The sequence below is a fragment of the Sphaeramia orbicularis genome, chromosome 13 (genome assembly GCF_902148855.1).
Source record: "Sphaeramia orbicularis chromosome 13, fSphaOr1.1, whole genome shotgun sequence".
NCBI classification, from domain to species: domain Eukaryota; kingdom Metazoa; phylum Chordata; class Actinopteri; order Kurtiformes; family Apogonidae; genus Sphaeramia; species Sphaeramia orbicularis.
In genome coordinates this window covers 30,094,540-30,104,781 of record NC_043969.1, presented here as the reverse complement: position 1 = coordinate 30,104,781, position 10,242 = coordinate 30,094,540, and the positions used below count along the sequence as shown (strand labels likewise).

The 10,242-nt window shown below is 36.6% G+C and overlaps 1 protein-coding gene across 1 annotated transcript; it reads right to left on the bottom strand.

Moving 5' to 3' along the window:
• Window positions 1–654: 654 nt before the first annotated feature.
• LOC115431102 (extracellular calcium-sensing receptor-like) lies at window positions 655–4,273 on the bottom strand. The gene is given in 8 exon segments (XM_030151351.1): window positions 655–1,199; window positions 1,201–1,249; window positions 1,252–1,662; window positions 1,760–1,883; window positions 1,955–2,182; window positions 2,622–3,419; window positions 3,519–3,789; window positions 4,071–4,273. Coding segments are annotated over 8 exon segments (2,535 nt in total). The 3' UTR covers window positions 655–748.
• Window positions 4,274–10,242: the final 5,969 nt, after the last annotated feature.

Here is a 10,242-nt window from a genome sequence, read left to right as displayed (position 1 = left end):
TTATTATTATTATTATTATTATTATTATTATTGGTGGTAGTAGTAGTAGTAGTAGTAGTAGTAGTAGTAGTAGTAGTAGTAGTGTCATTATAGCTCTTTGTGGTGGCAGATGAAGTGACAGGTACTGCATTACAGTATCCCCAGAGAAATGTTGGGATTAAAAGCTCAATATGAGGGGGCAGTGTTTAGTGTTGATAGGTCAAAGGCGATTACAAATGTGAATGAATAGGAACAAAAAGAGGGATGTATTTGAAAACAAAAGTATTCCTATTTCAGGGGCGACGGTGTATTATATACATAATTTGTTCATTGCTATGTTCACTGTTGAGGAGTTGAATTCATGTTTGCTTATGTATTGTGAGTAAAGGGAGACATTATCTTCACCTTTGAGAAAAACACAGCACTGTGTGACTGTGACTGTGTGAATAGTACTGCCTATGTCTATGCTGAATTGTTTTTATTAATAAAACTTGGAAAAAACGGTATGCATCTTTTTGGCCTTTTATCATGAAGGCGCAATAGTGTGTACAAATAATATTTGCATTCAGTGTTTTTATCAGGTGCTTCACCTGCTTTATATCCTTAGTATTTATGTTGAATAAATTGAGTCAGTGAGTTCCCAATATTCAGGAATCGCTTTATTGCAACAGGTCATAAGGTGAAAAAATTTAAAGACTGGTGTTTTTCAATATCTGCCAGACCAATAGCTTCTAGATATTTGTTCAGAAAAGCCACTCTAAATTATATATTATAGAGTTCTGGCTTGTATTTTCACCCTCATGTGCTTTCTAGAGTTCTGTTCTGGTCTAAAGATGATAATATGGCATTTTGGAACAAATATGCATATTAGTAAACCATAGCTGGAGGCCAGGATGGCGAATATTTCTACAGCTACAGTGAACTTCCCAGGAGAGCTGACATATGCAGGGATGAAGGCGATCCAGACTGCACAGAATATGAGCATGCTGAAGGTGATTAATTTGGCTTCATTGAAACTATCAGGCAGTTTTCTAGCAAGAAAAGCAAGTATAAAACATAAGACAGCGAGAAGTCCTATGTATCCTAAAACAGCCCAGAATCCTATAGCTGAACCCAGAGCACACTCTAGAATGATTTTATCATTATAGTACATCATATTCATTTTTGGGAATGGCGGTTTAGTACTTAACCAAAGTATGCAAATCAAAATCTGAACCAGAGTGAACATAAGAACACTGAGTCTCTGCTGAAGAGGCCCAAACCATTTCATCACTCTACTGCCAGGAAGTGTAGCCCTGAAGGCCATTAACACCACTATAGTTTTACCAAGAACACAAGAGATGCAGAGGACAAAGGTGATGCCGAAAGCTGTGTGACGGAGCATGCAGGACCACTGAGATGGACGTCCGATGAAGGTCAGAGAACACAGGAAACACAGCTTTAATGAGAACAGCAGCAGAAAGCTTAGCTCAGAGTTGTTGGCTTTTACAATGGGAGTCTCTTTGTGTGTCATAAAAATAATCAAAATCAAAAGAGATAGAAACACCCCGATACAACTAAATGCAGTCAACACTGTCCCCATGATCTCTTTATAGGAGAGGTACTCAGTAGGTTTTGGAAGACACTGGTCTTTTTTTTCATTCGGCCAGAATTCAGGAGGACAAAACATGCAGTCCGGAGAATCTGTGAGAGACATGACACGACATAGAAAGTTACTTTGTGATCCTTCTCATTCATATTTGCTGCAGTTCACATGCATGAATTCAGTTTTTTTCTCCACCTGTCTGATTACTTATCATTCCCTCTGGGCACTCGAAACAGTCAAAGCAGCACACCGGCTTACGCTTGTTTATGGCTTTACGACTCCCTGGTGGGCAGGGTTCTCTGCACACAGACCTTGGCACCTAATCAGACGAAATACATCATAATACAGACTAAACTTTACATGGAAGACAACAGTAAACATATCACATACCTTTTGATTGTTTCCACCCCATATTATGTTGGTGTCTAAAAGTTGAAATTTGTCTCCATCTGGTAATGAGGTATCATATAGGCCTATGTTTACTATCTCAACAGAGCCGTCTTCTTTCATCTGCCAGTTCACTAAATCATAGCGGCCAAACGAGTCTCCATTTTCATCAAAGAAAACTTTAGCCCCATTCGGTGTTGTAAAATTCACATATTTAATGTGTTCCAGCACCTACGGAAAGATGATCAGCTGTCAGGATTCTGTGGCTTATGTTAAAATAAGTATTTATTATTATTTTTTTTAACTTGTCTTGTCCAGCATCATAACAGCAGAATGGTAGTCTGGCTGCCTTTTGGTGCTGAACAAATTTGCTTGCCAAGGGAAACTTCATAAAGTATATGAGGCTGCCCTTGACATTCTACTGTCTTTTTTATGAGTTTTGTTAAACCACATTTCGATGCCGGACCTGACATGAGGGGGGGCAAGAAAGAAGAAGGTGGCGAAGACCCTCAGAAGAAAATATCAATAATACAAAGAATAATAACCATGGTGGTAATTATAATGGTAACAATAACTAGAACCAGAACTGAGTAAACTGGGCAGAAGAGAAAAAAAAAATTAAGTAAATATTATTATTAAAAAATGTCTTTGTTATTATGATACAACTTACATGCTTAGGCTTAACCTTGTCTTTGCTAACACAGGGCTTTCCTGTGGTGGGGTTTGATCCATTTCTACACTGCAAAAGTGCATGCAGTGCATATGCCACAGAGTACACAGCTTTGTACACATTAATCTCAGTCCTGAAATGTGTCACATCTGTGTATTCACTGGAGATCGTCCTGAGGTCCTCTGTGCCGTTACACATAGCAGAGGTGTTAGAGGGAGTGAAGCTGCAGTCAAAGAAATGCTCCCATAAAGCTCTGACTGTGGTGCTCTGCGGTTCATCGGCTGGTTTCAACTTTAGCAAGTACTCTCCAAGACCAGGGATGGAGGCCTGAGGGAGGGCGAAACCCAGCGCTCCCTGTAAAATGTGCTTTCTTTCAACAGAAGCCAGATCTGTTTGTGTAATCCAAGCTTCGCTGCCCACCCACTGCTTTCCTGTGATGTTATAATCATCCATTTTTGAGAGAAATGATTTGGTGTAAGATAAAGACATGAACAACAGGACGACCTTGGCAGTGGACGCTGTCAGTGTGTTTATAACAGTGTTCCAATTCTTGGTTTTGTAGAATTTCACAGCGTATTCAACACATATGTCCTCTTCGATCGCTACCTTTATGAATTTATCAACGCCTTCCTCTGCGTACAGTCCCTTCGTGTAAATAATCCCCACCCAGCGCCAGTCAAAGTATTTCATGAGCTGCACCAGGCCGAGGATTTGAAAGGTATCACTTGGCACAGTTCGGTAAAAAGTGGGGTACAATCTTTTATCACTCAAACATGCACAGGTTGAGAGGTGGCTGACCTTGAAATTAAAAAAATAAATAAATAAAGGCACATAATACATACAAAGTTTAAGATACATAAGCAGTTATATAAATCAGTGTTTGCAAATATTCCTCACATGTAGAATGGATAGAGGGCTGAGGATGAGGTTGATGTCTTCACTAACTCCAGAGGATGAGTGACCTAGAAGAGCCTGGATCTGACCTTTGCAGCTGGTCGCATTCCCTCCGTTTACGGCTTCTACGGCAGCTCGTATCAGGTTTTCACTCCCGCAGCCGTTGTACAGCCTGTAGCCCAGAGTCGCACCAGGAAGGAGTTTAGTGTCTCTGTTAATCTCCTCCACAGTAAACCTCACCGTTCGGACAAACCTCAGCTCCCTCTCATTCCACCTGCAATCACATGCAAAATCATTTAGACATACCGTACATACTAACACATTATATTCCCACATAGGTGCATAGTTAAAATAGTCGACTCACAAAGTATTTTCAGTAACACACACAACTTAGAGCAAATCAGCAAAATACAGAAATCATAGCTATAACATTTTACATTACAGTTATAAAATATAGTTACCATGAGTAGAACATATTGCATGCTTAGGTTTTTTTTATATGTTCTTCAACTGTATAATTCTAACAGTTTACACATCTTACACCTTCTCACTTACTTTTTGCAGTATGCATACGGCAGAGCTTGATAGTCATTGTTTACGAGCTTGCGAGTGCTGCTTATAGAGAAGACACCCCCTATGATAAGATCGCCTTCTTTTGAAAATTCCATGAACCCCGTCTGCCCGATCACTCTGCATGTCTCATTTTCTGATTTTGTCCCTGCCACTAGAGTCAGTAAAATAACAGTGATCCAACCCATCACTACCGCCTTTTCCATCTCTGCAGCAGCTCTGGCCTTGGGGGATGACCTTTATAGCTTTTTTCCTCCGATCAGTCAATCATCAGCAGCCAGTGTAAACGCACTTACAATTCTCAAAAGATTGTTTTCTTTTCATGCCTCACTGCACCACCTGACTTTGAAGAAAAACACATAGAAGACAATCTTTCCTATAGTCATTATTGTTGATTGTTATTTACCAAGAATTGATGCAATTTATTATATCCCCAAAATGGAGTTTTGGGGATATAATGGGTTTATGTCCTTCACGTTAATGTGATAACTAGGACAGATTTGGTTGGATTTCTTATTTCTTGATTACCATCATAGGGGACCCCTAGTGGAAGAACCCTATCGGTTTCAGCTTCCCTATGAGTATTATAAGTCATTCAAATGGGGGCGCTGTAGTTGAAAATCTGTTTTTGGACATAAAAAAAGCAATAATAGGTCGATTGAAATAAAATTAAATTTTATTGATTGTCTTACAAATGTAAGTTTACCACCCAGAGTTCATATGGTGTCATTTTCATTCTCTAGGTGGAGTTTTGTGGTGAAAAATTGGTTCTCTGACCATTATTCTGCCACTATCAGGTCAATGTAGCTCCAACTGATAGTCTAACAATTCTCTTTCTTCATCCCACAACACTGAGTTTACATGATGTCATATTTTGACTCCAGGTGGTGTGTTTTTTCCAAATGGTTGGGGGTGCTTCTGTTGAAAAATCAAAATTTTTTAGGACATTAATAAGGAAATAATAGGCCAATCAAGCTCAAACTTGGTTCATATTAATCGCCCAACAAATATCTAATATATTTTCTAACATTATTCAGCAAAAAATTTTCTGACATTATTCAGGCTGGATATGAACGTGATAACCATCCCCCTTCAGCACCAACACAGGTGATCCCTGGAGGAAGAACCCTACTGATTTTGGGTGTTCCATGAATATTACTTGTCATTCTGTTGAAAAATCTTTTTTGGGACATTATTAATATAGCAGGCCGCTCAAGCTCAAATTTGGTTCATATCGATCATCCAATTAAGTTGGTATCTTGTACACTGTCATTTTATTATATAGTAGAGGACTGGGGGGACTCAAGACTCAGTCTATTTAAGGCCCCTCTGTTCAATAGCCTTAAATCATGAGCAACACCCATTAATGCCGATATACTTTATAAATTAGGCTTTTGTTTTTTAAATGACCATTTGAAAATTGCCTTCAGAGATAATGACTGACACATTTGACTGTTGTTTGTTAAGTTTGTACATGTTGTGTTTTGTTTTTCTTTTATTCCTCTCAAAACTCAAAAAAATATACACAGGATGGTCAGTCTTTGAAAATCTATAAAATTTGTGTTTCTCTCTATTTTTAATTAGAAGTCAAAGTGCATATGAAATAATACAGATCATCTTAACAAGTATATTCCTTCCCATTGAGTAAATAAATAATAAATAAATAAATAAATAAATAAGCTGCCTCATAATGCTTTTATATGGAGGAGTATTGTTTCCAGGTAGAAAAAAATTACCTGTGTCAAGTTGTAACAAGAAAAATTTCACATTATAACAAAATATATATTTTTATGTGATGATGTGAAAATTGTTATTGTAAAGTAATATGATTTTCACATTATAACGACACTACAAACTTATCACATTATAATGTGATAAATCATCCTTTTAAAATGTGATAATTTGTCACAGTCTAACATGAAGAATCTGGTATTATCATCTGATAACTTATCTTTTTAAAATGTGAACATTTTCATGTTTTATAATCATCCTTGTTCTAGTCTATTGTTAAGTTATATCCATACAATGAGAAAAAATACAGAATATTGAAGAATATTGAATATTAAAGAATATTGCTTTAAGCAATAACATTTTGTATTCTATAAAAAATGCATTTAATTTAAATAATTAAAGTTGTAAAATGCCTGTCAGTCATGTGTCTAGTTACGTGATTGTAACTTAAAACTCAAGTGCCTTTGTATAGTTAAAATGTGGATTTGATTTGCCCAGTAATGTGCAGTAATAACATGTCCTTGCAACCATAAGATGTAGAAAAAGGCCTCCTGCATCCTGAAAGACCCCATTAAACCCTCACATGACCTGCATGTCTTCCCTCCTTATGGCACATAATAACAAAGTATCAGGCCCAGTATTCCAGGTTAAAGAATATTTACCACCACCAAGGAGGTTATGTTTTTGCCGGCATTGGTCTGTCTGTCTGTCAGTCTGTCTGTCTGTCTGTCTGTCTGTCTGTCTGTCTGTCTGTCTGTGTGCAAGATAACTCAAAAAGTTATGGATGGATTTGGATGAAAATTTCAGGCAATGTTGATAGTGGCACAAGGAAGAAATGATTGAATTTTGTGGTGATTGCTGGCACTGATCTACCTTGGTGGAGGTCTGCGGTCTCTGAGTGCTATTCTAGTTGGTTCTGTTTTTTTTTTTTTTTTTCTTTTTTTTTCTGTAGTGACAAGACTCTTGAACTGTTTAAACAAATGATCAACTGAAACACTGTTACCTGTTCTGCTGCTGTGTACTAATTTGCTCTTTTACCTGATTTTATATGTCATTACTGTCTCTTAAACTGGCACTTATTTAAAATTTTAACTTAATGCATACCTTTATTTATTATCTGAAGTGCTTTTATGTATCTTTATTGTCTGAACTGCATTTTTTCCCCGCCCTTGAATCATTACAATGCACTATTAAGAACTACTCTCCTCACTGTTAAAATAGTACACATAATCATGAATGGAATGATTCATGACTGACTTGTTAGCATCTTCTTTTTTCCATTTCTCCTTTATTTGTAAGGAATTCAGACAAGTTCACAAGAAATTGCACAAACAATGTTTATTAGAAATCAATGGCCAATATGTACACCATTAAACCTTCACATCTACACTGAGTTTAATATAAAGATCAAATTGACTACACAATGTAACATATACCTATAACACACAATAGTTTTTTGTTTTCTTTGGTTGAATCTAAGCCTGTTTGATCGGAAAACGTATAAAATATACAGCCAAGGTTATAAAAAATGTCCACGGTAGTTGTTAAGATTCTCAAATACTAAAGTGACTCTTATCTTATGTAAAAAAGTCAACTTCATTCATGTGCTTCACTATATTTCTATATCATCTAATGTAGTTTGACTTCTTATTTTGCTCTTTTTACTTTATCATATTAAACTGATGCATTTTATCAAGAGTAGAACAATTTTTAATGAAGCTGTATATGAGAAATTGAGTTGCTGTAGATGTATTGTGTTTTATTAGAGAAAGAAAGTAAAATTATATTATAGCGTTTTATTTTATTTTATTTTATTTTATTTTTTTAATTTTTCTCTCATGTTCAAATGATATTGCACAAAATGTGACTCCAATAGTGATAGTGAACTGGTCTAAATCACCATGTTTATCTTAATAACCAGTATATACTTTGTTGGTATCCTTGAGTACTGCAGACAGATTACTATTTGCACATGTACAAAAACACTTAATTTAGTTCTGATACATTGCAGCAAAGTGAGAACTGACACAAATATACAGTACAGTGTGGTCAGTGCTTCTACATGGCCTAACACAGTCCATGATTTTAGTCTTGGCCCCGCATTAGCCCCAGAAATCGTACTCTTAAACAAGAGTTTTACATTCTTACTTGGAAACACAGAGTTGAAAGTGACAGCAAGAAGCAACACGAGGACAGGCAGGACCGTCAAAGGCTGCTTAGGGGAACAAAATGATCTCATGACGTGATGTGCAGCCCGAAAGGCAACTATCAAATGTGCAGTTCTCCCCAGAATACAAAGACAGACCCCAACAGTGATGTGAGACCACTGAGAATGCTGATGGAAGGTGACCGGGGGTAAAACACAATGCACGGTGAAGGCAAAAAGCAACACAAAGCTGCTGACAAGAACAGGGGTGACTGAATCTGGAGATATTCTCATTTTGGTCATGTAGATTCCTAGTAGCAGCACAGAGGACATTGTGTTTTTTCCAACACATCTGTTGGAGTCTGTAGGCCAGACACTCTGCACACCATCTGGAAACAAATTAAATACAATGCAATTTAAGAAATGTTTAAATTAATGTGTTTCTGTTTAAAGAAATTCAACATATGACACTTTCTTCTTAGTCGTTACCTTTGTGAGCTCCTCTCAAATAATATGTTGCATAGACTTTAAACAGCATCTGAATTGAACAAAGAAAAACAAAAAGTGATGAAAATGTGCAAATAATGGCAGAGGAGATAACATTTGCTTTGAGATGGCATAAATTACACAACTATCAGACCCTTTTCTGTACGTGTTTGTTTCTTCATCAGTCCTGATATGTTATGTTTTTTACTTTCTCTAATTGAAAATCCACAGAATTAAAATACTAAATAATGCTGACATTTGCAGGCATTATTTAGTGTTTTAATTCTGTGGATTTTTCCAAAAGCAGACATTCCCATTTGGTAATGATTCAGAATGACACATTTCCAGCAAAGTTTTGTTACATAATTAACACTGAAATTACACCACACAATGAATATACAGTTGTTAAATATTGCCTGAAGTACTTGTGCAGTTGTTTCAGCAACTATTTAACTGTTGAGCTACATAAAATATATAAACACATACATAGTAAAAGCACATTTGTCCTCATGACATCCATTCAGATGTACTAATAAGAAATAATTTTAGATAACTACACCTATCTTTTAATATAATTTATCCACCAGTGAATAACATTATTGTAATATAAATTACACTGTGTTTCAGCTTTGATGTAGAATTAATGCACCACATTTGTACTTGCAAACCTGGACACAGCAGATCCTGACAAACATCGATTTGGAGTCCTCTGAGTACTTCAGGGTCACTTTGCAGTCAGACAGGATACAAATAATACATTCTGGAAATGTAACTTCTCTGTACAAAACACCTGTATCCTTGAGGCTGAATGCATGAATGCAGACACAGTCCTGTTTGTTCTGGTCCATAAGAAGGAACACGGTGTTAGAGCAGAGGGCTGACCTCAGAACAGATAAAGGACAGACACCTTTGTAATTTGTGCTATGAGCTGCACTATCATCATTTATCTGCATGAAGAAAAAATACATACAAACACATCAGATCACTTTGCATTTTCCAATACTTTATATCATCAACTTCAGAGCAGACTCCTGTCATCTAACTTTGCAACTCACCTTTACTTTAAGCAAGAACCTGGTATCACACAGAAAACACACAAACGGCTGCTGAATTTCATATTTGCAGACATGCCTGTTGTGTGTTTTCGCATTCACAGCCTCTGTTACCATCTTCAGCAGCTTCACGCAACCATTACCAGGAATGCAAGAGAAGCGTGCACTGTCACTTTTAATATCATCCAATGTGAAAATGCCCTCCATGGTTACTTCTGTTTCAGGAGATCTAAAGAAGGAAATAAAACACAGATTCACACTTCTAAATAAAGCAAATATTGTGAGCATTTTATTTCATTCATGACTTATATTGACCTTCCAGCTGCTCACATGAGGTGTACTTGTGTTTAAAGAGCACATAATGTAATTATACATAACAGACAATTTAAATCAAAGTATAATTGACTCATAACAAGCCCCTCTTGAGATTGTCTAATCGTCTTTTAAAGTGCTTCTCAATGTGGTGTTTAGGCCCCCATAATTTAGGCTGGTTCCCCACTGAGGAAATCATCAAATTACAGGCTAATTGCTGTTGAATGTCAGAATCCACACTGGGGTGTTGAGTTCCTCCATTAAACAAACGTGCTAATAAGCAGAAAACAAGTGGAGTTCATTGGGAAAAAAATACATAGAATACAGTAATTATCAAAATATACTTACCTCTCATATGTCAGTTTTGTGTTGTCAGGAAGAATAGCATGTTTAAATGAAGTATTTGAGAAGAACCCATTAATCTCTTCAT